Source organism: Bufo gargarizans, chromosome 9 (genome assembly GCF_014858855.1).
Source record: "Bufo gargarizans isolate SCDJY-AF-19 chromosome 9, ASM1485885v1, whole genome shotgun sequence".
NCBI lineage: Eukaryota > Metazoa > Chordata > Amphibia > Anura > Bufonidae > Bufo > Bufo gargarizans.
The window spans coordinates 186975563-187002511 of NC_058088.1; the positions used below are offsets into that span (position 1 = coordinate 186975563).

A 26949-nucleotide genomic window follows, 5' to 3' on the forward strand; every position below is an offset into this window, starting at 1 on the left:
TGCTCCTATGTACAAGAATATAACTACTATAATACTGCTCCTATGTACAAGAATATAACTACTATAATACTGCTCCTATGTACAAGAATATAACTACTATAATACTGCTCCTATGTACAAGATATAACTCTATAATACTGCTCCTATTGTACAAGGACATAATATATATACTGCTCCTATGTACAGCGAATATAACTACTATAATACTGCTCCTATGTATAAGAATATAACTACAATAATACTGCCTCCTATGTACAAGAATATAACTACTCTAATACTGCCTCCTATGTACAAGATATATAACTACTATAATACCTGCTCCTATGTACACGAATATAACTACTATAATACTGCCTCCTATGTACAGTTATATAACTACTATAATACTGCCTCCTATGTACAGTTATATAAGTACTATAATACTGCCTCCTATGTACAAGAATATTACTACTATAATACTGCCTCCTATGTACAGGTATATAAGTACTATAATACTGCTCCTATGTACAGTTATATAAGTACTATAATACTGCTCTTATGTACAGGTATATAAGTACTATAATACTGCCCCTATACCTGACTGTATGTACTATAATCGGGATATCAGTAATATATGATTAACAGAAGCCCCGCCCCTTCTCAGCCGCCATTTCAGCACGCTTGTTTATCAGTCACAGCCAATAGAACATTAGAGGTGTGTCCCGCAGTTCTATGTCATGTGACGGATAGCGGTGGGCGTGGCTTCATCCTCTGCGTTCCACATTTCTCTTCCTGTACCCGCGGATTATGGCCGTCGTATTCGGGCCGCGCTTCGTTTGACCGGAACAGGAAGGAAGTTTGTTTCCGTTTCCTGCAGCTCTCCCGCCCGTGCTAGAGTCAACGAAGGCTTAGTAGGCGGATAGGTAAGTGGTTCAGCGGTGGTCACGGTTGCGTCGTATCGTATTGAGGGGGAGGGGATGTGTGCAGCCGTCAATCAAATGGTCACATGACTAAGACTGTAATATCAATATTTACACACCCCTCTGCATATCTTGTATACCCCTCCTCCTGTATATGTGCTGTATACATCCCTCCTCCTGTATACGTACTGTGCTGTATACATCCCTCCTCCTGTATATGTGCTGTATACATCCCTCCTCCTGTATATGTGCTGTATACATCCCTCCTCCTGTATATGTGCTGTATACACCCCTCCTCCTGTATATGTGCTGTATACACCCCTCCTCCTGTATATGTGCTGTATACATCCCTCCTCCTGTCTATGTGCTGTATACATCCCTCCTCCTGTATATGTGCTGTATACATCCCTCCTCCTGTCTATGTGCTGTATACATCCCTCCTCCTGTCTATGTGCTGTATTCATCCCTCCTCCTGTCTATGTGCTGTATACATCCCTCCTCCTGTATATGTACTGTGCTGTATATATCACTCCTCCTGTATATGTACTGTATATATCACTCCTCCTGTCTATGTGCTGTGTATACACCTCTCCTCATATATATATATATATATATATATATATATATATATATATATATATGTATGAGGAGAGGTGTATACACAGCGCAGCACATAGACAGGAGGAGAGGTGTATACACAGCGCAGCACATAGACAGGAGGAGAGGTGTATACACAGCGCAGCACATAGACAGGAGGAGAGGTGTATACACAGCGCAGCACATAGACAGGAGGAGGGGTGTTACACAGCGCAGCACATAGACAGGAGGAGGGTGTATACACAGCACATAGACAGGAGGAGGGGTGTATACACAGCACATAGACAGGAGGAGAGGTGTATACACAGCGCAGCACATAGACAGGAGGAGAGGTGTATACACAGCGCAGCACATAGACAGGAGGAGAGGTGTATACACAGCGCAGCACATAGACAGGAGGAGAGGTGTATACACAGCGCAGCACATAGACAGGAGGAGGGGTGTATACACAGCGCAGCACATAGACAGGAGGAGAGGTGTATACACAGCGCAGCACATAGACAGGAGGAGAGGTGTATACACAGCGCAGCACATAGACAGGAGGAGAGGTGTATACACAGCGCAGCACATAGACAGGAGGAGGGGTGTATACACAGCGCAGCACATAGACAGGAGGAGGGGGGTGTGTGTGTATATATATATATATATATATATATATATATATATATATATATATATATATATATATATATATATACACTCGCCTAAAGAATTATTAGGAACACCTGTTCTACTTCTCATTAATGCGATTATCTAGTCAACCAATCACATGGCAGTTGCTCCGATGCATGTCGGGTTGTGGTCCTGGTCAAGACAATCTCCTGAACTCCAAACTGAATGTCAGGATGGGACAGAAAGGTGGGCTACAACAGCAGAAGACCCCACCGGGTACCACTCATCTCCACTACAAATAGGAAAAAGAGGCTACAATTTGCACGAGCTCACCAAAACTGGACTGTTGAAGACTGGAAAAATGTTGCCTGGTCTGATGAGTCTCGATTTCTGTTGAGACATTCAAATGGTAGAGTCCGAATTTGGCGTAAACAGAATGAGAACATGTATCCATCATGCCTTGTTACCACTGTGCAGGCTGGTGGTGGTGGTGTAATGGTGTGGGGGGTGTTTTCTGGGCACACTTTAGGCCCCTTAGTGCCAATTGGCCATCGTTTAAATGCCACGGGCTACCTGAGCATTGTTTCTGACCATGTCCATCCCTTCATGACCACCATGTACCCATCCTCTGAAGGCTACTTCCAGCAGGATAATGCACCATGTCACAAAGCTCCAATCATTGCAAATTGGTTTCTTGAACATGACGATGAGTTCACTGTCCGAAAATGGCCCCACAGTCACCAGATCTCAACCCAATAGAGCATCTCTGGGATGTGGTGGAACGGGAGCTTCGTGCCCTGGATGTGCAGCCCTCAAATCTCCATCAACTGCAAGATGCTATCCTATCAGTATGGGCCAACATTTCTAAAGATGCCATCAGCACCTTGTGGAATCAATGCCACGTAGAATTAAGGCAAAAGGGGGTCCAACACTGTATTAGTATGGTGGTCCTAATAATTCTTTAGGTGAGTGTGTTTGTGTGTATATATATATATATATGTGACTCTGTCCTCTATACTGTGTGATTGACCATGTATATAACATACTGGGATTTATGTCCTGTATATAATGTATACTGTCCGCTATGTATTGTATACTCTCCTTTATATACCCGTGTATGGCCTGTATATTCTTAGAAGGGTTCATATCCTACTCTTTACCCCGTCCCCTCCCAGTATACTCTCTTGGAAGGATGCTGGGAGTTGTAGTTTCTCACATGGTTAGGCCTCATGCACACGACCGTTGTGTGTGTCCGTTGTTCCGTTTTCCGTGATTTTCTGCGGACCCATTGACTTTCAATGGGTCTGTTGAAAACTCGGAAAATGCACCGTTTGTCATCCGTGTCCGTGTTTCCTGTCCGTCAAAAAAAAAATAGGACCTGTCCTATTTTATTGTTTTTTGACGGGCAACGGTTCACGGACCCATTCAAGTCAATGGGTCCGTGAAAAAACAGGGAGGCACACAAGATTGCCATCCGTGTCCATAGGCTACTTTAGCACAGACGGATCCGCAGATCCGTCTGCATACAGCTTTTTCAGAGCTGAGTTTTCACATCATGAAAACTCAGATCCAACAGTATATTCTAACACAGAGGCGTTCCCATGGTGATGGGGACGCTTCAAGTTAGAATATACTAAGAACTGTGTACATGACTGCCCCCTGCTGCCTGGCAGCATCCGATCTCTTTACGGGGGCTGTGATCCGCACAATTAACCCCTCAGGTGCCGCCCTATAGAAGCATTATACTTACCTGTGCTGTCTGTGACCGGCCGGGCGCTTTTCCTACTGGTAAGTGACAGGTCTGTGCTATAAGACCTGTCACTTACCAGTAGGAGGAGTGCCCGGCCGGTCACAGACGGCGCAGGTAAGTATAATGCTTCTAAAATTGCTAAGTAACCATGGAGGCCAGGACTGCAGTAGCCTCCTGGTTGCCATGGTAACCGATCTGAGCCCCAGCAATTAAACTGGAACTCCGATCAGAACTCTCCGCGGCCACCAATGATCGGGGAGAGGGGAGGCTGCACTGGCCACCAATGAATTTAAAACTAGGGAGGGAGGGGGGAGGCCGCACTGGCCACCAATGAATTTAAAACTAGGGAGGGAGGGGGGAGGCCGCACTGGCCACCAATGAATTTAAAACTAGGGAGGGAGGGGGGGGCCGCGCTGGCCACCAATGAATTTAAAACTAGGGAGGGAGGGGGGGCCGCGCTGGCCACCAATGAATTTAAAACTAGGGAGGGAGGGGGGGCCGCGCTGGCCACCAATGAATTTAAAACTAGGGAGGGAGGGGGGGGCCGCGCTGGCCACCAATGAATTTAAAACTAGGGAGGAGGGGGGGGGGGCCGCGCTGGCCACCAATGAATTTAAAACTAGGGGGGAGGGGGGGGGGGGCCGCGCTGGCCACCAATGAATTTAAAACTAGGGAGGAGGGGGGGCCGCGCTGGCCACCAATGAATTTAAAACTAGGGAGGGAGGGGGCCGCGCTGGCCACCAATGAATTTAAAACTAGGGAGGGAGGGGGGGCCGCGCTGGCCACCAATGAATTTAAAACTAGGGAGGGAGGGGGGGCCGCGCTGGCCACCAATGAATTTAAAACTAGGGAGGGAGGGGGGGGCCGCGCTGGCCACCAATGAATTTAAAACTGGGGAGGGCGGGCTGCCACGTTGCGGCACCTGAGGGGTTAATTGTGCGGATCACAGCCCCCTGTAAGAGATCGGGTGCTGCCAGGCAGCAGGGGGCAGTCATGTACACAGTTTTTAGTATATTCTAACTAGAAACGTCCCCATCACTATGGGAACGCCTCTGTGTTAGAATATACTGTCGGATCTGAGTTTTCACGATGTAACTCAAATCCGATGGTATATTCTAACATAGAGGCGTTCCCATGGTGATGGGGACGCTTCAAGTTAAAATATACCATCGGATTGGAGAAAACTCCGATAGGGACTCCAGACTTTACATTGAAAGTCAATGGGGGACGGATCCGTTTGCAATTGCACCATATTGTGTCTACGTCAAACGGATCCGTCCCCATTGACTTGCATTGTAATTTAGGACGGATCCGTTTGGCTCCGCACGGCCAGGCGGACATCAAAACAGACTTTTTTTTTTTTTTTTTTTTTTAACTTTCCTTCATGTCTGGTGATCCTCCAAAAATCACGGAAGAAAAATGGACACGGAACAACGGAACCCCGTTTTGCGGACCGTGAAAAAATACTGTCGTGTGCATGAGGCCTTATGGAGAGAACTCTGGTCTGTGGGTACAGGCAGATTGTATTGAACCCCCTTCTGATATGTTGTTACCCAGATGTTAAGCGGCGTCATATATTGATCTGGCAGCCCCTTATCTCTTCTGTCTGCTTGACATGCATCTGCCGAGCTGATAGACAGAAAGGCTTTAAGGTTCAGCTTTTGCTGGTAATGGATGACCGAGCGCCGTCTCTCTGCGCAGCCTGTGGTGAAATCTGTGTTAGTCCCCCCAGCTTTCCTGTGCTCCTGAACAGCTCATCTCTTTAGATAGTGGCCGCCATTTCACTATTGAGCAGTTGTACAGATTTATAATAAATAAAAAAAGCCAAAAAAAATAAAAATCGCAGCGCAGCTTTCATTTTACCACAGCTAGTTTGAGAAATGTAAGCTGAGCACTGATTGGTTGCCAAAGACTGACCTGTTCAATAATGGCTTGTTGCTCAAAACTCTATGCAGCCAATCAGGGCTCAGCTGCTGTGGTAAAATGAAAGCTGTTCTGTGATTGGGTGCTATTGGCAAATCCCCTCAATAGCAACCAATCGCTGTGCAGCTTTCATTGTACCACATCAGTTGAAAAAAAATATCTTGGTTGCTGTGCGCTGCCAAGACTGATCGCAGCCAATCGTCTCTCTGCTTTTATTTCTCAAACGACTCTGGTGCAATGAAATCTGCGCAGTGATTGGTCGCTGTGGGCAACAAAGAGTCTTGATGGCATTCACACCTGCATCTGGTCCTCTATTACAGATTATGTCAAAACTGAGGAAACCTGACTGTGGCGGCCATATTGTGTTTAGCACTGCGTAATGTTTGATTTATGGCAGGGCTCTCGTCAAAGCTACAACTCCCGGCGTGCCCTCACAGCCAGCATGCTGGGAGTTGTAGTTTTGCCGCAGCCAGATGGCTGCGTGCTGAGAGGCGGCCGATGCTGGCGTCCAGCGCATTGCAGGGTGTTCCTGTCTGCTCCACTTCCTCCCACGGCCTGTGTTGTGGGCTGGAGCAGCAGGAATGTAGTGAGTCACAGGCTCCGGAGAAGCATCCATGTGTGTCTCCAGCGTGAGTCCCCCCCACCACCCCCGAGTCATCACTGCAGCTGCTGCCTGCTTCCAGGCTCATTGATCATCTCCTCCTTATTGTCTCAGGCATCTCCTTCCACCATGTCCGAGGGCTGGCAGGAATGGCCTATTCTGGGACCCGGCTGGAAGCGACGGACGGTCACCCGCAAATCCGGAGCCTCTTCTGGACTGTCGGATACCTACTATCAAAGGTATCGGGAGTGAGGGGGGGCGGGCTAAGTGTTCTGCCAAACAAGATGGCCGACCCAGCTTTCCTGGGCTCCTGAACGGCGAAGCTGGGTGATGTGACCTCCGTGGTGGCAGCCATATTTGTCACTGCTCATTTCTCACCATGAATACAGGGTTGCACTTGCGCCTGTCAGGATACTGGGAGATATGGGTGTCAACCACAGTTGTGTCCGTTCCTAGGAAAGCTGAGTGGCAGCTAGTAACTGCTTCCATTAAAGGGGCGTTGACCCAGCTTTTCCGAGCTTCTGAATTGCAAAGTTACTCAACAGCATGGAAACTGTTCCGGCTAGGCAGATCTGTTATTCCGGACTCTGGGAAAGTTGGGTGACGTATCCTCTGCGGCGGCCATGTTGTTTGTCAGCGAGAATGCTTTAATATAGGGTTGCAAAGGCGCCCTTCAATGTGAAAATAATCCTGCTTGGCCTATTCTAATGGTTATTTCTGGTCCTAGGAAAGCTGGGTGGCTTCCAATATGGCCGCCACTGTAGCTCCCACATGGGCACTCACCCAGCTTTTCCAGATTTGGAATAACACGCTGTGATGCATAGGCCTGTCGATGGGCCATCCAGGGCTCTGCAAAGCTGGGGTAATAGGAATAGATTACGCACTGGAGAATGATTGGGATCCCTCTTCTCCTGTGACCCCCCCTCTTCTTTCTCATCTGATAGCCCCTCGGGACAACGCTTCAGGAGCAGGAATGAGCTGTCCAAATTCTTGGGGGACTCCGTGGACCTGTCGTGTTTTGATTTCAAGAGCGGGACAATATTACCAGCCGGAAAGGTAAAAAGTGATGTCATCGTGGAGTCACGCCCATCATGAGGGTGACATCAGGGGAGGGTCTCTGCCCCTGGAACCCCAGGTTTCCGGTCTCCTGATTTAAAGATGGTGGGTTCTTGGCTGGATTAGCAGCTGAGGGGCCACATTTCCATAAACGGCGCCACATCTGTCCACAGGTTGTATGTGGTATTGCATCTCAGCCCCATTCACTTTAATGGAACTAAAGCTGCAATACCAGACACGACCTATGGACAGGTGAGGTGCTCTTTCAGGGTGATGTAAGGCAGCATTTCCAGTTCTGTTCATCAATGAGCTCACAAATCTGCATTCTGTCCCCTTCATGTCCTCTATGGCGTCCCCTGCCCTTATATCAATTTTCTGTATTTTCTCCAGAGGAAACCTCTTAGGGTGTATGTCCGGACTCCGAAAACTCTGAAGGGCACGTCCGAGACTCCTCCTAAGAAACAGCGGACGTCCCTTCCCAAGGACACCGACCAAGACCTGCAGAATGGAAAGGACGTGGAGCCGTCGCAGATTGTGTAAGTTAAAGCGGCGGTGTTACGAGGTGGAGAGTGACGTCGGGAGGATTTTTTCTAAAAACAGAACCACTCTGTCCGCGTGTTGTCTGGTGTTGCAGCCCTGCTCCATCGTATTAGATTGAGCTGCATTACCGCAAACCAACTCATGGAGAGGGGTGGCGCTGTTTTCAGAAGCCATGTTTTTGTAATCCTGGATATAAAGGGAATTTTCTATGCAGAATGTTATCTAAGGGATATAAGGAGGGAATATTGAGTGAAATGGCGCAGTCTAGTGCGGTATAGCATAGAGGTATGGTTAGTCGGTGCATTCCTGAGTAGTGACTGAAGTTTCGTGTTTTTTAGGTGCTGTCGCGGCTGTGACACTTGGTTTACTGGAGTTGAGTTTGGTAAATCAAAGCAGACGGTGTGGTACTGTGCGGACTGCAGAGGTGAGCTCTAATTATGGCCTGGGTGCATATGTATAGTAACATGCAGCAGTGGGTGGGTCCACGAGTTAAAGGGCATCTGTCAGCAGTTTTGTACCTGTGACATTGGCTCACCTGTTACATGTGTGCTCGGCAGCTGAAGGCGTCTGTGTTGGTCCCATGTTCATATGTTTTAATATATGCAACTTAGCCTCTAGGAGCAACGGGGGCGTTGCTCTTACACCTAGAGGCTCAGCTCTCTCCAACTGCCGCATCCTCTCCATTTTGAATGACAGGGTCGAGCGTGATAATGTTTGCACTGCCTGGTCCTGTCAGTTAAACTGGAGAGGGCGTGTCCGATCCTGTAGGTGTAACGATAACGCCCCCGTTGCTCCTAGAGGCTCATTTGCATATATTAAAACTTCATTTTTCTCAGCAGTGTGGGCACATATAAACATGGGACCAACGCAGATGTGTACAGCTGCAAAGTGCTCATGTAACATGTCAGCCAGTGTCATAGGGACAAATCGCTGTGGGTGCCCAATAGCGGTTCCACTCCATTCTATGGGGCTAAATCACGAGCAGGTCTGCGGCATTCATAGTGAAAAACTGCATCAGATTTTGCCTCTGCAGGATCCACCATGTCAGCATATCCCAAGAGTGGAGTGACGTGTGACTGCAGGATCCGACTACACAGGGTTGGCGTGTAGTCTGTAACCTTAGTCACCTATAGGTCTGACTAAGAGCTGTATACAGCACACGAGAGGCGATTTTAAATCCAGCAAAACTGACCCATTGCCTTCATTCTCTGGGTCAGTGCGATTACAACGATAACACATATGTATAGTTTTTTTTTTTTTTATGTCTAAATAGTGTAAAAATTAAATTTAAACTTGCGGGAAAATACATACTTTTTTTTTTTAAACATCACCATATTCTGACCCCCATAAATTTTTTTTTTTTTATGTTATATCCTCAGCTGTGTGGGGGCTTATTTTTGTGGTACAATCCATAGTTTTTATTGATACCGTTTTGGAGCATGTGTGACTTTTTGATCCCATTGTATAAAACAAATTTGGGGTAAGAGAAGCAATGAAAAAATTACAAATTGGCCATTTTGACTCTTTGTTTATGTTACGCCGTTTGCCGTATTGGAAAAATATTTTTATAATTAAATAGTACGGGCGTTTTTCGGTCCCGGTGATACCTATGATGTTTACTGTCTATTGCTCATCTCTTATATTGGCCGGCAATCTGGTGGCCAAAATAAGAATTGCAGCACTAATGCTCGAGGTCTCTTCAGCGAGACCCATAGCATTCAAAGCAACTACCGACATCCCCATTTTGCCGCAGGGGATGTTGGTAGGATGCCTGGAAGCTTGATCTCGCTCCATTACTGCGATCTGTATTATTGCCGGTTGTGGTAATTAAAGGCAAGTCTCTGCTGTTTGAAACAGCAGAGACCTGCCGGCCATGACGCCTGCTGCCCGTGCGAGCGGACTCCATGTTTACCTATCGCTCCAGCTCCGTACATGTACGTCGCTGGTAGCAAAAGGGTTCAAATCAGGATTATTTGCAAAGTTTCAGAGACCTTGCTGCAGTGAAATACCGTAATTGCTTGCAAAAGTATGCATACCCTTTATGGTAACGAACCCTTAGCATAAAAAAGCAGCTCAAGTTCAACCTACCACAGATTCTGTGGTCCACATCCCTCCTGACGTAAGCCGCCTGGTCTGTTCACTCACATGGACGGCCTCCTTGAAGTTCAGGAATGCATTCTGGGTCTAGTGGTGCCTGTATATATAGACACACCCCTAGGTGGTGCAGCATTCTTCACATCCAGGTCTAGCTGCAGGGTAATGTTTTGGGGAGCTGCCATGCACCCTGCAGATTTTGGCTTTACCCCAATGATTTTTGGACAGTTCTGATAGAATATTGTATTTTCATTCTTTACAGCTTCCAGACGAGCCTTCAACAAGCTGCAGAAGCAGTTAAAGGTGAGTCTATAGGTGTGCGATGGCGAGCATGCTCTCTTGGGGTTATCCTACACACAACAGTGCCACCCTCTAGTGAGGACAGGCTGAAGGTTGACACTGCCTGTGCTCATTGTTGGTATATTCGTTGGACCTTATCGGGGGTCACCTGTTGTACTAGGACAACCATTATGGCTGCCATTAAGGCTCTTGCCCAGCTTTCATTCTGGTGATTTTTATACCCTGTATAATAAATTCTCTTACAGTCGAGCGGTTGTGGGTTGTGCACTGCCTGCCGGGTGACGGAGAACTGCGGACATTGCACAGTGTGTCTCCTGCGATCTCAAAACCCAGAATTCGGAAGCTCCTGGAAGTGCGTGAGAAGACGCTGCCTGCAGGTTATCAGAAAGGTCTGAGAAATTACTACAGGTCCAACCAGTAGATGAATGATGGTGGTAGTGGTCGTGGAGTCTGGCTGGGTCTGTGCTGTAGATATTTGCTGATGAAAGCCGCCCCTCGCTGTTGTTATAGGGCAATGATGCCTAACTCCGGCACTCCAGCTGTGGTTAAACTACGACTCCCAGCATGCTCCATTCATTTCTATGGAGTTCTGAGAACAGCCAAGCAAGTGTGCATCTTGGGAGTTGTAGTTTTACCACAGCTGGAGTGCCGGAGGTTAGCCATCGCAGTTAATAGGGGCTTATGGGTCAAAACTGCTGGGACCCCCACCTACAGTCGTGGCCAAAAGTTTTGAGAATGACACAAATATTAGTTTTCACAGAGTTTGCTGCTAAACTGCTGTTAGATCTTTGTTTCAGTTGTTTCTGTGATGTAGTGAAATATAATTACTCGCACTTCATACGTTTCAAAGGCTTTTATCGACAATTGCATTTATGCAGAGTCAGTATTTGCAGTGTTGGCCCTTCTTTTTCAGGACCTCTGCAATTCGACTGCGCATGCTCTCAATCACCTTCTGGGCCAATTCCTGACTGATAGCAACCCATTCTTTCATAATCACTTCTTGGAGTTTGTCAGAATTAGTGGGTTTTTGTTTGTCCACCCGCCTCTTGAGGATTGACCACAAGTTCTCAATGGGATTAAGATCTGGGGAGTTTCCAGGCCATGGACCCAAAATGTCAACGTTTTGGTCCCCGAGCCACTTAGTTATCACTTTTGCCTTATGGCACGGTGCTCCATCGTGCTGGAAAATGCATTGTTCTTCACCAAACTGCTGTTGGATTGTTGGAAGAAGTTGCTGTTGGAGGGTGTTTTGGTTCCATTCTTTATTCATGGCTGTGTTTTTGGGCAAAATTGTGAGTGAGCCCACTCCCTTGGATGAGAAGCAACCCCACACATGAATGGTCTCAGGATGCTTTACTGTTGGCATGACACAGGACTGATGGTAGCGCTCACCTTTTCTTCTCCGGACAAGCCTTTTTCCTGATGCCCCAAACAATCGGAAAGAGGCTTCATCGGAGAATATGACTTTGCCCCAGTCCTCAGCAGTCCATTCACCATATTTTCTGCAGAAGATCAATCTGTCCCTGATGTTTTTTTTGGAGAGAAGTGGCTTCTTTGCTGCCCTTCTTGACACCAGGCCATCTTCCACAAGTCTTCGCCTCACTGTGCGTGCAGATGCGCTCACACCTGCCTGCTGCCATTCCTGAGCAAGCGCTGCACTGGTGGCACTCCGATCCCGCAGCTGAATCCTCTTTAGGAGACGATCCTGGCGCTTGCTGGACTTTCTTGGACGCCCTGAAGTCTTCTCAACAAGAATTGAACCTCTTTCCTTGATGTTCTTGATGATCCTATAAATTGTTGATTGAGGTGCAATCTTAGTAGCCACAATATCCTTGCCTGTGAAGCCATTTTTATGCAACGCAATGATGGCTGCACGCGTTTCTTTGCAGGTCACCATGGTTAACAATGGAAGAACAATGATTTCAAGCATCACCCTCCTTTTAACAGGTCAAGTCTGCCATTTTATCCCAATCAGCCTGACATAATGATCTCCAGCCTTGTGCTCGTCAACATTCTCACCTGAGTTACCAAGACTATTACTGAAATTATCTCAGCAGGTCCTTTAATGACAGCAATGAAATGCAGTGGAAAGGTTTTTTTGGGGATTAAGTAAATTTTCATGGCAAAGAAGGACGATGCAATTCATCTGATCATCTTCATAACATTCTGGGGTATATGCAAATTGCTATTCGAAAAACTTAAGCAGCAACTTTTTCAATTTCCAATATTTATGTAATTCTCAAAACTTTTGGCCATGACTGTACACAAGTTATTCTGCAACTTTCTAATATACTTTGTTCCAGTTCCTCACTATTTTCAACATGACTGCTTGCTTTCAGTGAACGAAAACATGCATTGCTAGACACCATCATGGCCTAGTCCTGCTCACTCAGCTGAGGGTTTGTTAAAGTGTAACAGGCCTGGTGACAATCTTTGAGCTAAACTGCAAATCTCATTTCGGGTTGATCACGCTAACCTGCCCCGGTGCACTGTAACAGACCCTCAGCTGTGTTGGTAGAACTAGTCAAGGTTGGGTTTTCAGAAAGAAGAGATGCTGGAAGTTGAACTACAAAGTCTACAGTATGCTGAGAGCAGAATCTGCAGCTGTTTCTCCAGCACTTCTGTTATAATCGAGGGGTGTGAATGACGGCGCCCCCTAAATCATTGTTCTATTATCTCTGTCCACAGGGCGGGGTCTGTGGCCGTTGTCCGGGCTGCTCTATGAAGGAAGACTGCAAAACCTGCACTGTGTGCGTCACCAAGCAGAAGTCCCCAGAGATTAGCGACAAGTGTCTGAAGCGCTGGTGTCACAATAAGGTGAGGAGCTTGCGGCTTGTAACTCAATTTGTTAAATGACTTTGCTGACTGTGATGGAGCCACAGCGCTGAATCGGCACTGCATCCCCTTCGTTTTTTAAGATCAGTGAGGATCCCAGATGCTCGTGCCATGCTATCACTTTGTAAGATGGGGGATATTTCTATCAGCTCTACTAATGCTTGGTTTAGTAGGTACTTCAGTACAAGAAATAACTATTCTCTGGCACCTGTTCTCTGTTATTCCTCCTGGAAATTATAGCTTGGGACACGTGTGTGTGTGTGTGTGGTGTGTGTGTGTGTGTGTGTTGCCATTTCCTTTGTCAATGGGGTGTGTCTCTACACGGATTGATGCTGTCAGAAATCACTGGATGTCATCAGAAAGTGTAGGGAAACACCCCGTTGAAGAGGGGAATTGTAGCACCCAGTTGTAGATTTTATTCTTGCATTTCCAGGAACAATAAAAGAGGACTGCGATAACATCGTTTTGGGGGGAAAAAGGCTCCAGAATTATTTCATGGAGAATACAAGTATTTACTTTCACTTTGTGAAAGGTCCTCTTTAAATCTGCCTTTCTATGCAGTGATACTGGAGTTGGGGAAGTACTGCTGCATAACCAGGCACTAGGAGTCTGGGAAATCTGGGTGACTGCACCTGTATGAGCTGGGATGCTATAGACCAGGGCTGGCCAACCTGCGGCCCTCCAGCTGTTGGAAAACTACAATTCCCACCATGCCCTGCTGTAGGCTGATAGTTGTAGACAGTCTGAGCATGCTGGAAGTTGTAGTTTAGCAACAGCTGGAGAGCCGCAGGTTGGCCATCCCTGCTATAGACTATTACATATCACAGAGAACACAGAAAGGGAAAACTTTATAGAAGAATACAATTTGTGAATTGGATTGACCGGCAGGACCAAACACAGCCCATGGACAAGGGTGGCGCTGTTTCTGTCCCATTGGGATGACTTTCTTTTTTTTTTATTTATGCAGAAACACAAACTCAAACCCCCACCATCCAAAAAGTTGACCAAGAAGTTGAACATGGTATGTATTTTCTGACCCTTACTTGATGGCAGTGCCCCCTATTGGTGAACAGAAGACTTACAGTTCTCCTATATGATCTGCTTCCACAGGGAGGAAACTGTGGTCATTGTATAGGCTGCTGCACGCTAGAAAACTGTGGTGCCTGTTCTCTGTGTATCCGAAAACGGCAGAACCCAGGCCGGAAGATCAAAGGAAAGTGTCTGAAGAGGCGGTGTCACAATAAGGTGAGGACCTGGATTGGTATTCTCTAATGCAACTATCACTCCCAGCATTGTCAGTGGTCCCCTTCTCCAGACCCCTGACAATTTAAGGTTTTCGTCATGCGTATGCAGGTTAGGCTACCAGCAGCCCTGTTCCTAATTGGTATGTGCAAGGTTTTACCCAATTGCACGTCAAGAAATTACTTTCTGTTAGCCTAATTTGCCCTGGCGGTGCAAGGCATTTTGGGGTGCAGATCCCTCTATACAACCTATGTAGTGAATCCATTACCCTTTAAGCTAGTCTCATGAAGACATCTCGCTAGCCGTGTAGACGACATAGAGGGCAGTCTGCAGCTCAGGACCCGCTAACAGAGTGGCTTCCGCTCTGGTGGACCCAGAGCATGTATGTATTCCATGGTCATCCATTCATTTGAATGGCTTGAATGCTATGCCACATTTCACCTGTAGTAGCCGCTGCAGAGGAACCGTCCAGCTGGTTCAAGCCTGAGCTGCCGTGATCAGCGGGTCACAGAGCCAGCTTCAATCCCAGAAGAGGGTGTCTTCATAAGACATCCCCTCAAAGCGGCCAATCCAGTTATAGTCTTGGACGAGAAATGCAGAGATCTGATTAGCTGCAGTTAGCCGAGATTTCCACGTTTCTCTATTGTTCGTCAGGTGACAAATTTTTTTGTTTTTTTTTCTTCCAGAAAAAAAAAATTAAAGTGAAGCCGAAAATTGGGCTGAAAGGAAAGGTTAGTAATGTATGGGGGGAGCATTTACGCTTAGACGCATCCTTTGTCCGTTTCCCTGCTGCTGGTTTTGGTTTGGAGTAGCTCCATCATTATTACCTTCCTTTGCATCACCTACCCTCCCCCCCTCCCCAAGGACCCATCAATTTTTGTTTGCAGACCTCTCGCTCATACGCCTCACTCTCTGCCCTTACCTTCTTTCTACCTCTGAGAGAAATCCTCTAGCATGCTGAACTTAGGGAACCCTCCAACCCCCCCCTGTATTCCCTTCCCTCTTATTCTCATTCTCACCCCCTCTCTAAGTTCAACTCCCCTCTTATTTTGAACCCAATTCCAGTCCCCCTTACTTATCTCCACTGTCCATCACCGCCACCTTCTGTTCAGCATCTTGTTAAACACAATCTGGCTCGGGCTTGACCTGTTCTTCCTTGTCCCTCACCCCCCACCCCCCTATATTTCACAGCACTTGGTAGGCCGCCGCAAGAACCGGAAATGTGGGGAGTGCGACGCCTGCCTTAGGAACTTGGACTGTGGCGAATGTGACTTCTGCCAAGACAAGCCCAAATTTGGTGGCCGCAATCTAAAGCGGCAGAAGTGTCGCTGGCGGCAGTGCCTGCGTTTTGCCGTGGTGGGTCAATATCATTTCTGGATGGGGAGGGTCTCTCCAGCTCTTTGTACTAACCCTGTTCTTGTATAGGAAACTCTCTTTCTTAAAGGAACCATTTCCATGGCTTGCATTCCCCCTTCCTTCTGTCAGTATCTTGCCCAATTTAAAATATGGCTGGAAATGGCGGGACACGTAACAAGAGGCATCCAACCGCAGCCTGTGATGAAACCTGCTGTACATGCTAGTTCCCTCTAGTGCATGCTCCATGGGCTTCATATAAGGTTGCAGACAGATGTCTCTTGTCACCTGTCCCTCCATTGGCATCCATGTCATGCACTGTGCTGTGCACGTTCAGAGGTGGGGAGAAAAATATGCTAACCAGGGGGCGTTCCAGTATGATCCAGTGCATCTCCTGATCAATGGGATTGCACTCGGAAGGCAGTACCAACGTCGGCCTCTATATGACCACCAGTCCCATTGGCTATGACATAGTTAATTGCTTAAATAGCCATTCCTCAGGGGGGAGCAATTCAATAATACAGCTTGCTGTATGGCAGCCTGTCGGTAGGTGCTGACCGCAGACTGCCATAAAACAGCCGTACCTTTGCGATGTTTTGGCAGGATTGATTCTATAAAGCAAGCTCGTATTTTGAGTTGTTTGGGTGACATTACACATGGTCGACCATTTCATGCTTTTTTTTGCTGTGGTTTTGGTGTCCTCTATGTCTAAAGGGTTCTTGTGTAGAAAAGATGGGTGATATCTTGGGGTAAATGCCCTGTTCTAACTGAGCTTGTAATGGTTTATTTTGTAGGAGAAAAACATCCCGCTGTATCTGAAATCTTCCAATCACCCCATACTGGTGGAGCGGATCCAGAAGGAGGCGGCAGAGGCCTCCGAGAACGTGGAAGCCATGGTTAGTATGACGGCCTGCTCAGTATGGTATGTAAAGGGTAGGTATACATCTGCAGCTGGTTTATGGCTCTGATGTGTCCAAAGTGGTTTGCAAATAGTCCTATGGTTTTGTGTCTACAGCGCCCTTCGCAGGCCTATGCGTCTTCTTGGAAAACTATAAGGGGCAGTATACTTGATAAAACTTCACTTTTAATAGTATGTAGGAGATAAAATGCGTTTCCTTGGTTACAGGCTACAAACGAACCCTGTGTAGTCTGACCCTGATCATTTAAACCCTATTCACCCTAATAGATCTCTATTAGGGTGAATAGGAGAGGGGATCAAAAGAGCCCATGTTCTACGCCTCTAAGGGGGCTAATAGTTAGTTAAAAAAAAAGTCTCTAAACCACCCCCTTTCCCAATTTTACATATAAAAAAAATAAACATATTCGGTATCGCCGTGTTCAGAAATGTCTGAACTATTAAAATATTAGTAAAAAATTCCTGTCCGGTAAACGCAGTTGTGTTTTTTTTTTTTTTTTTTTTTGTTTTTTTTTTTGTTTTTTTTTTTTGTTACCGTCTGCCAAAAAATTTGATAACGGTGATCAAAAAGTCGTTTGTACCGCAAAAATGGTACCAATAAAAACTCCAGTTCATTACGCCAAAAACAAGCCCTCATACAGCTGTGAAAACCAAAATATTAAAAAGTTATGGCTGTCAGAAAATGTTGACGCAAAGAAAAGTTTGATGATTTTTATATAAAATCTACACAAGTTTGGTATCGCTGGATTCTAATTGAGCTGCAGAGTAAGAACGTAATGTCATTTTTAGAGTACCGCGAACGCCGTGATGTCAAAACCCCAAAAACTTTGGTGGATTTTTGTTTTTCAATTTAACCCCCACAAATACATATTAATTTTATTTATTTTTTTTTTTTTTTCCTGTTTTCCAATAACAGAAATGGTAAATTAAATGGTGCCATTAAAAAATACTATGAACGAATTTTTTTTAAACTTTATCGCTATTGGAACGTGGGGAGGAAAAAAAAAACTAAAATGCAAAACCAAAAATGAGTCTGGTAGTTAGAGGGTTCATGAAGATTTTGATTTAAAAAAAATAAAAAAAGTTGCATCTTTTTCATTTTAGATGCATTGGCACAATAACACCTTGGTTGCAAATGTATGCATACCCCGCGACTGCTGTCGGGTCTTTACAGTCATTTTCCTTTAAATCTCCCCTCTGTAGAAACAAGATGAAGAAGTGCAGTTGCCACCCAAAATACCGGTCATAAGGCTTGCATTAAAAAATGGAGGATACCCTTCTGCGGATGTAAGAATTTTGTGAGATTTGCGGTAATATATGAAGCAGCGGTCGGGATGGAACAAGACTTAGGGTCTGTTCACACTGCGCTGTGGAAAGCTAAGGCATAGACAATGAATGGGGTCCAGTTGGCTTGTGTTGGGATGGTGTCTGTAAGAGATGCAGTTTTTTGGTGCTGTAGGAATAGCAGCACACTCCCGCGCTATTCCATACAGTAAAGAAGTATAATATGCTGTATACTCTTTTTACATGGGCACCTATGAGTGATCGAGGCCACTTAATGGTGTCCGTTAAACACACATGTCTGAGGTTTATGTCGTGGTAACAGTGTGAATCAAGCCTTCACCCCTTTTTGATCTTGGGACAGTGGTGGATTGTTATCTGCCGCCACATTTGCGTAAAGGTGGCTGCGTGGATAAGTGGAGCACGTGAAGAGCTGTGGACGTCGCCCCACATAGAGCAGCTTGACATTGCTACCCATTCATTGTAACAGGGGACATGCGGTGGCTGGGTCATAGGTGGCGTGGATACCAAAGGGATGAAACAAGAGATCATAATTGACGACGAGGATGACGAGCAGCCCCTGGTATGTCTTATAGTCCTCATCCCTTGCCCTCACATTGCAGAGTACAGTCAGCGCTCTGCTTTTTATACTTCTGCCCTTTTTTTCTGCTTCCAGGATCTTCATTGCCCATTGAAACCGGAAGAGTTTGTCACGGAGGATGATGACGTAATGCTGGCTGACGAGAGCACCCCGGTGGTGAGTTGTCACATGTATCTTAAAGGGGTTGGCCCATCTCATACATTGGGGGCATATCATTGGGATGTGCCCCCCAATGTCTAGATAGGTGTGGGCCCTGCAAAATGAAGGATTCCATTCATATGTTTGGGACTGCCAAACATAGCCGAGCGCTGGCTCAGATACGTCGTCGGCCCCATAGAAGTGAATGGAGTGGTGGCTGCGCTTTCCATTCATCACTGTGGGGCTGCCGAAAATAGGCGAGTGCGCTGCTCTATTTTTAGCACTCCGATAGGAATGAATGCAGGACAGCCGCGCATGTGCAGGCTCTGTTCTAGAGACAGGTGCAGGTCCTAATGATATGCCCCCAATGTATGACCCTTTAAAGGGATTTTCCAGGCTCCCACTATTGAAGGCCTATTCTTAGTATACAGATCATGGGGGTCTGACTCTCGGCTGTTTGGGGCGGTCATGGCATTTGGGCTGAATGCTGCAACCTCTTCATTCTTTACATGAAAACTGTGCAGGGTATTGCAGCGTTGTCCAAGTCAAAGCCGCAATACTCTGCACACCTGATACTAATAGATGACCTGCAGTGTAATCAATGTAGAGGCCTCAGAGAATGATGAGTTGAATCCCCCACAGATCAGATATCGATGGCTTACCCTCATGGTTGGCAGAATCAGTGTCATGCAGACCACTGCTTGGGTTGTCTTCTACTCGGGTGGATCCCAAACCTTGAATACTATTTAACTGTAGATCATTTGCTCCTACAGATCATGGAGATTTTCAGTCTGGGCGCCTACAATTCCAGTAATGGTATAGACGCGGTCCTGCAGGAATTTATGGAGGAGTTGAATGAGATTCCTCTGCCGGCTCATTGGGAATTAATGCCTCTCAACGGCCCTAACCTACACCTAGTCCAGAGGTCCAGGATGTCCACCATGTCAGAGACAATCATCCACATACTACCGGGACTTCACTTCAATGTTGCCGTGAGGAATTATACGGTCCCTGCCAGCCATGAACTCTTCAGAAAGCATCCGAGTCGGCTCACCACCGTGGACGAAGTCGTGGAGCTCATTTGTGACCTGGAGGCTTATCGTCCTTGCGCAGGTCTTCCAAAAAGCGGGCCATGTTCTCCAAGCTGTTCGATCTTGGTGTACGAGGAACGGTGCCCCGAATGTTGCACAATGCCCTGGCCGTCAGGCAATTATCACTGAAGCAAGGGGTGGAGGGGGGTGGGGGGAGGGTGAATAGATGGGCCAATGCTCAGGGACAAGGAACTGCTCACATGAATTTAGCAGTGAAAGGATTGTACATTTTGGAAGAAGACCCTTTGCTCGTATGGACAAACCTGTGTATCCAGTAGCAGTGGTTCAGTACGGTGGATGGTTAAACATCCCCCTCCCGTTAAAATTTAGCACCTCAATGTACACGTCTCTTACTTATACATAGATGTCCAAAGAAGAGCGACTGAGGAGCACCATATGGTTTTTAGTATGGGCTTCCTGCGCGCTCACAAGGGTAGATGTTCATGTGAACTGACTTTTATTTTAGCTCTCCGTAGGTGTATCTAACCATACATCGTCCTAAAGCTTCCAACCCATTTTCAGTAATAGGGACCAAATAAAAGCCATGTACTTTGATTAGTGATGTGTGTAGGCTACAGAGATAACTTAAAGGGGAAGTAAGACTACTCCCCCACCCCCACCCCATGTGGAAATTTTATAGTTAAAGACGATGTAGAGGGGTGTCACCTGCTGTAAGGCCAGACATACACATTAGATAACTGCCAGCTATCTCCGTACACATGCATGCTTGGCCTGAACAGGGACATTGCAACTACTAGACACCTCTAGCTTATCTGCCCAAGAACAAAAGCACTGTTCATGTTTAAATCCTCCAGCTGCGTGATTTTTGTCTCCCCTGTCATCTGCCAATGAGGGGAGTCATCGGGTTCCCTGTGGACATTAAGTGTTTGGGCGATCCCGCTGCCATTTTAAAGAGGCTGTTACTAATAACCCTTATCCCCTATCCACAGGACAGGGGATAAGCATCTGATCGGTGGACGGTCTGACCACTGGGATCACGAGAACGGGGGTCTGGAAGTGCCGGATAACCCCCCTGACTGCATCCTTCACTCCATTCAGTTCTATGGCGAGTGCTGTACTTGGCAGTCCCATAGGAGTGAGTGGTGAAGAGGACGCACTGGCGCACTATACCGCTCCGTTCTCATGGGACAGTTCACGGGCTCTTCTCGGGATCACTGGTAGTCCCAGCCGTCCGATTCCCAGCGATCACTTATCCCCTGTCCTGTAGATAAGGGATATGTGTGATTAGTGGCTCCTATCCTCACCGACCTGACGCAACTAGGCAGTACATGGGCAGTCATTCCCACGTATGACCTACATGTAATGTCGTGAGTGGGTAGACGGTTGAAACTGGAGCTGTGGTGATCTCCTTGCATCAGCTTTTTTTTTTTTTTTTTTTAAGGGATTGTCCAGGATTAAAAAAAAAGTCTGCTTTCTTCTAAAAACAGTGCCACCCTGCCAGTGTGTGTTTTTCTGGTACCCGTAGACAGGTGGGGCTCAAGGCAGCCATGTGTTTCTAATCCTGGACTACTCCTTTTAAAGGCACTCTCCATTTTTAGTGTTTTCCGACACATCGTGTTTATGAGGGTCTGGCGGGCGGCGACATGAAACGGAAGGGTCTCTGCATTTGTTTCCATGGAATAATTTTATCGATATTATTAGTAGCTTTTCCATTGAGATGATCGCGGGGGGGGGTCTTAAAAAAAATCTGGGCCTATAGAATCTTTTTTTTTTTTTCATGATGTGACCTGTTCTTCGATTTTTAGAGACTACGCGATTAGACATTTTAGGTGAACAGCCATTTGGTCACGGATTTCTTTTTCTACACTGGACGTAACTGAGGCTGGCCCGCAGATATTATAGTTGAAGTTCTTCTCGAATCAATGTCAGGTTATTTTTGCAGAGTTGTTTTTATTTTATTACGGTCTCGAAAGTCAAATGTCATGATCTTTTAACCAAGACCTGTCCGACTAGTCTTCCTTTCTGCCTCGTCCAGGGACAGACTGCTTTTCCTTTTTGCTGACAGTAGATGACGATCCTCTCTTCGCTGTAACTCTTGTCGAAAAAATTAAAAAAAGTTGCTGCTTTTTAAATAAAGGATAAATATCTTTATATTTGTTATATTGTGCAGAGCTGTCTGGTTTGTGCGCCACGCTGACGTGTTAGATATGAGTAGAGCTGTGGACCTGGGCCTATGTCTTGTAAGACGTGGTCCTCTCCCATTGTTTTCTAATCACCTAATAGCCATCTGGCATTATAGCAGATCCCTTTAAATTAGGCAGATTTAGGATCCCTAATAGAGGTAAGCTACTGAGGAGCTCAGGGTTGACCATATACACTATATTCCAGTCTGTATGTTGGGGACTGTTTAGTTGGCAGCGCTAATATCTCCACTAGCTCACCTCTGCTAGAACGTCTTCACTATAAAAAGCTGTCACTGTACAAATATTGCATTTCTTATCCGAGTTACATCCTGTATTATACTCCAGAGCTGCACTCGCTATTCTGCTGGTGGAGTCACTGTGTACATACATTACTTATCCTGTACTGATCCTGAGTTACATCCTGTATTATACTCCAGAGCTGCACTCGCTATTCTGCTGGTGGCGTCACTGTGTACATACATTACTTATCCTGTACTGATCCTGAGTTACATCCTGTATTATACTCCAGAGCTGCACTCACTATTCTGCTGGTGGAGTCACTGTGTACATTACATTATTTATCCTGTACTGATCCTGAGTTACATCCTGTATTATACTCCAGAGCTGCACTCACTATTCTGCTGGTGCAGTCACTGTGTACATACATTACTTATTCTGTGCTGATCCTGAGTTACATCCTGTATTATACTCCAGAGCTGCACTCACTATTCTGCTGGTGCAGTCACTGTGTACATACATTACTTATCCTGTACTGATCCTGAATTACATCCTGTATTATATTCCAAAGCTTCATTTACAATTCTGCTGGCTTCAGAGCTGAGATCTTAGTAAAAAGGTAAAGTCTATTCCTCTGATGTAGGACACACAAACTTTGCCACTGCAGGACAGAGTTCATCTAAGCTTTTAAGAGGTTTTCCATTGACACGGTTGTCGTATCTTGCTATTAAAAACCAGCAGAATAGTGAGTGCAGCTCTGGAGTATAATACAGGATGTAACTCGGGATCAGTACGGGATAAGTAATGTATGTACACAGTGACTCCACCAGCAGAATAGTGAGTGCAGCTCTGGAGTATAATACAGGATGTAACTCAGGATCAGTACAGGATAAGTAATGTATGTACACAGTGACTGCACCAGCAGAATAGTGAGTGCAGCTCTGGAGTATAATACAGGATGTAACTCAGGATCAGTACAGGATAAGTAATGTAATGTACACAGTGACTGCACCAGCAGAATAGTGAGTGCAGCTCTGGAGTATAATACAGGATGTAACTCAGGATCAGTACAGGATAAGTAATGTATGTACACAGTGACTGCACCAGCAGAATAGTGAGTGCAGCTCTGGAGTATAATACAGGATGTAATTTAGGATCAGTACTGGATAAGCAATGAAATCTATATGATTCAACCTTTGTATATAGTTTATATGTATATACAACAACAAAAAATTTCTGAACAGTGCATGTGCCTTTAAATAGGTCTGTCTTTCCGACACAGGCCTTTTAATGCCACTTCCTAGCTTGAAGTCTCAGACTATTTCAAAGATCGAAGGCAGAACACCATTAAGTCATATGGAGCTTGCCCTATAATTCGGCTGCTGGTTGTAATCATATATATATATATATTGTGCATCATTCCATGTCTGCGAGGAACTACTCTGTCGCACGGGTGTCATAGTATAAAACACTGGAGCATGTCCGCAATGCAGTGAATGCCCTACCCATTTTCAAGATCTTTTATGCCACCTGCTAAGGGTACTTTCACACTTGCGGCAGAGTGATCCGGCAAGCTGCATGCAAACGGACAGCATTTGTAGATGCGGATCCTGTCTCACAAATGCATTGCAAGAACGGATCCGTCTCTCAGTTTGTCATACGGACTAACTGGTCCGTTTCTAGTTTTTTTTTTCCCCCCCCCTCCCCACACATTTTAAAAGGTCTTCACAGACCGGAAGGACAGATCCGGCATTGCGGTATTTTTAATGCCTAATCCGGAACTAATACATTCCTATGAAAAATAAAAATGCCAGCATTTAGGCAAGTGTTCAGCTTTTTTGGCCGGAGATAAACCGTAGCATGCTGCGGTATTAACTCCGTCCTGATCAGTCAAAAAGACTGAACTGAAGACATCCTGATGCATCCTGAACAGATTGCTCTCCATTCAGAATGCATGGGGATAAAACTGATCAGTTCTTTTCCGGTATTGAGCCCCTAGGACTGAAGTCTATGCCGCAAAAGAAAAAACGCTAGTGTGAAAGTACCCTAAAGGTTTGCATTGCCACACCCAGGTACAGTATTTTTTCCAGATGGGTATTTTAACAGCTTGTATTTTAACCGTTGTTGATGTGGACCTGCCATACGCTTGTAGCGGAGGCAGCCATTGTAGCAGTTAAATTGTGTCGGAGAACCTATGTGATTCGGAATCGCTGACCTTACTGGGACAATTCCTGCCTGGGTTCCTGTTATGTCATAGTAAATTTTACCATATTTATTAATTTTTAGCTTGAAGATAAAATGTCCGCCTTCACTGTGGTACCATCCACTCTTAGGGCTGCATAGTTTGTTCTTGATCTGCCTTAAGTAACTGTAACTGAGTTCATCCTTTCGAGAAGGTTTCTATTTCTTTAATAAATTTTATTTTGTTCACGATGAGCTTTTTTTCTCTTTTTTTTTTTATTTTTTTTTTGGTGGTTGGTTAAAACTTTGCGACATGGAGAGCAAATGGTCGTAATAACGACTTGACTACGACTATGGACCTCTTTTATGTAGTGAAGCGTTAGTAAAATCATCTTCAGAGTCTCCTTCGCCTGCTTGTTCCTTGGACTATAGATAAAAGGGTTGAGAAGAGGAGTAAGGATGGAGTACATAACGGTCACCGACCTGTCGTCTTCAACTGAATTTGCCGTCGATGGACTGAAATAAGTGAAAAATATGGTACCGAAGAAAAGGGCAACTGAGGTTCAGTGCGAAGAACAAGTGGAGAAAGCTTGATATCTTCAGGGAGGGGGGGATGCAGCATTTAGATGATTTTGAGGATCCTACAATAGACCGTTACAAAGACAAAGGGACCCAGTGCGACCAAAGAACCTGTAAACACCACAAGGTCATACTTTGACGTATCTGAGCAAGTCAAAGCAAGCAATGGAGGCAGGTCACAGAAGTGCTCATGAATCATGTTTGGCCCACAGAAATTCACGGAAGAAATAATGGAGATGGGTAGAACCAAATGTAACCAGCTACATATCCAGGAGGACAAAATAAGGCCAACACATGTCTTCTTGTTCATGACGTATAAGTAATGAAGGGGATTGCTGATGGCAGCCAGTCTGTCGTAAGCCATGACGGCCAGGACAAAGCACTCCATGCTTGTGGAGAATAGAAAGAACAGCTGGCTCATGCATCCTTTAAAGGTGATGGTCTTCCTGTCCCGAAGAAGATTGGCCAATATGAGCGGAGCCGTTACGGAGCTGAAACAAAGGTCGACTAAGGAAAGGTTCCCGAGGAAGAAGTACACGGGAAAGTCCAGCTTCTGATCTTCGGTGGTGACGAGAATAATTAGTGAATTGCCCAGAAGAGCAAGTAGATACTTGACAAGAAATACGGCTGAAGATCAGAAGAGTGTGATCTTCTGATTTCTTGACGTGTTAACTTTATCCATTCAGTGCACAATTATGGAAACCTACCTGTACCAATTTGCAGAGACAAATATTTAGGGATTGTGTATAACATGTGAACATATAGGCTGTCAAGTTTGAATTAGTTTTTTGGGTAGAAAAAAAACTGTTCCCACTAAATAGACAAGTATTGTTGCTTCAAGGTCTTAAAGGGAATCTTTCAGCTCCCAAACCCCCCTAATCTAGAGCAGGGATGCTCAACCTGCGGCCCTCCAGCTGTTGCAAAACTACAACTCCCTGCTCTGTATTTAATATGCAAATGTATTTTATACATTCCTTGAAGGAAAGAAAGGCAACATCCATGTCATTACCACAGAACTACTGGCCAGGAAGCTGCTGCCTTCTCCTTTGTGTGCGGATCTTCTGCTGAAGATCGGGCAGTGGGAGGATCCAGGACGGGGCATTTATTGTAAAACATGATTTCCCCAGTAGAATCCCACAGTCATGTTTAAAGTTTAAGCTAACAATCTGAGTTTACACGTTTTTATAGCCTAAGCTGAATGACAGCAGTTTTTTAAATGGTTTACAGCTTCAGTCTTGAACTATTGACTATCCTTTCCCGTCACTTATACAAGTGTCTAATCCTGCAAAAACATATTTACTTAATCAGTTATCAGTGAGAGGCTCGGTTAACCATGGGCGTTGCGTTCCCTGTAACAGCGGAACACAACACAATGGAAGGTATAAGTATTGCCGCTCCTTAACTGTGCGTTGCGTGCCATATAGTGAAGCATGTGAAAAGCATGCTTCTTCATGGTCACTTAACGTGTTTGTTTTGCGGTAACGTGACGCACTGCATGCATTGGCCTTTATTCTTACAGTAGAGAAGTACCGTATTTTTCGCAAAAGTGGGGGGAAAATAGGAGTGCGTCTTATGGGGCGAATGCTGCGACTGTCCGGTGAATAGGCCGAGAGGGAGGAGGGGCTGGCATCTGTTTCTGTGATGGCAGCGGGGCCCGGTGCAGTCACTGTATTCTACTACACCGGGCCCCGCTCACTGTAGTATACGGTAATCATATCTAACTTGTGGGTATTGTTAAAGTATTCCAATCATCTTAAATCTAGCGCTGTACTACTCACTACTAACTTCTTGGCAGTCAGGAGGCCGGGCGGGCGCTCGTAGCGTAGCTCACTACGTCACGCGCCTGCTCCGCCCACTTTATGAATGAAGCAGGCACCGGGCCCCGCTGCTATTACAGAAACAGACGCCGGCCCCCATTCCCTACACAGGGACACTGTTATGGGGGAGGATCTGTGGATGACACACCTAAGATAAGATGC

General features: G+C 45.8%; 1 protein-coding gene and 1 pseudogene across 7 annotated transcripts; one reads left to right on the forward strand and one right to left on the reverse strand.

The window, feature by feature from the left end:
• Positions 1–740: 740 nt before the first annotated feature.
• On the forward strand, positions 741–20384 carry MBD1 (methyl-CpG binding domain protein 1). 7 transcript variants are annotated; one of them, XM_044306032.1, is made up of 17 exons: positions 741–902; positions 6497–6621; positions 7327–7438; positions 7829–7974; positions 8317–8402; positions 10335–10375; positions 10618–10761; positions 13061–13189; positions 14175–14228; positions 14318–14452; positions 15136–15180; positions 15641–15805; positions 16597–16698; positions 17922–18005; positions 18490–18582; positions 18676–18756; positions 19512–20384. In XM_044306032.1, the coding sequence occupies exons 2-17, from the start codon at positions 6512–6514 to the stop codon at positions 19956–19958; spliced, it is 1974 nt and encodes a 657-aa protein (XP_044161967.1). In that variant the 5' UTR covers positions 741–902; positions 6497–6511; the 3' UTR covers positions 19959–20384. The 7 variants fall into 7 exon arrangements, with proteins under 7 accessions (XP_044161967.1, XP_044161970.1, XP_044161972.1 ...); XM_044306031.1 differs by lacking the exon at positions 741–902 and adding an exon at positions 6320–6410; XM_044306033.1 differs by lacking the exons at positions 741–902; positions 17922–18005 and adding an exon at positions 6320–6410.
• A 2452-nt stretch (positions 20385–22836) lies between these two features.
• LOC122919863 lies at positions 22837–25723 on the reverse strand (annotated as a pseudogene).
• Positions 25724–26949: the final 1226 nt, after the last annotated feature.

Coding starts and splice junctions, on each gene's coding strand:
- MBD1 (XM_044306031.1), top strand. Junction 7,439..7,828: donor CAATATTACCAGCCGGAAAG/GTAAAAAGTGAT, acceptor TATTTTCTCCAG/AGGAAACCTCTTAGGGTGTA. Junction 18,757..19,511: donor CTGACGAGAGCACCCCGGTG/GTGAGTTGTCAC, acceptor TTGCTCCTACAG/ATCATGGAGATTTTCAGTCT.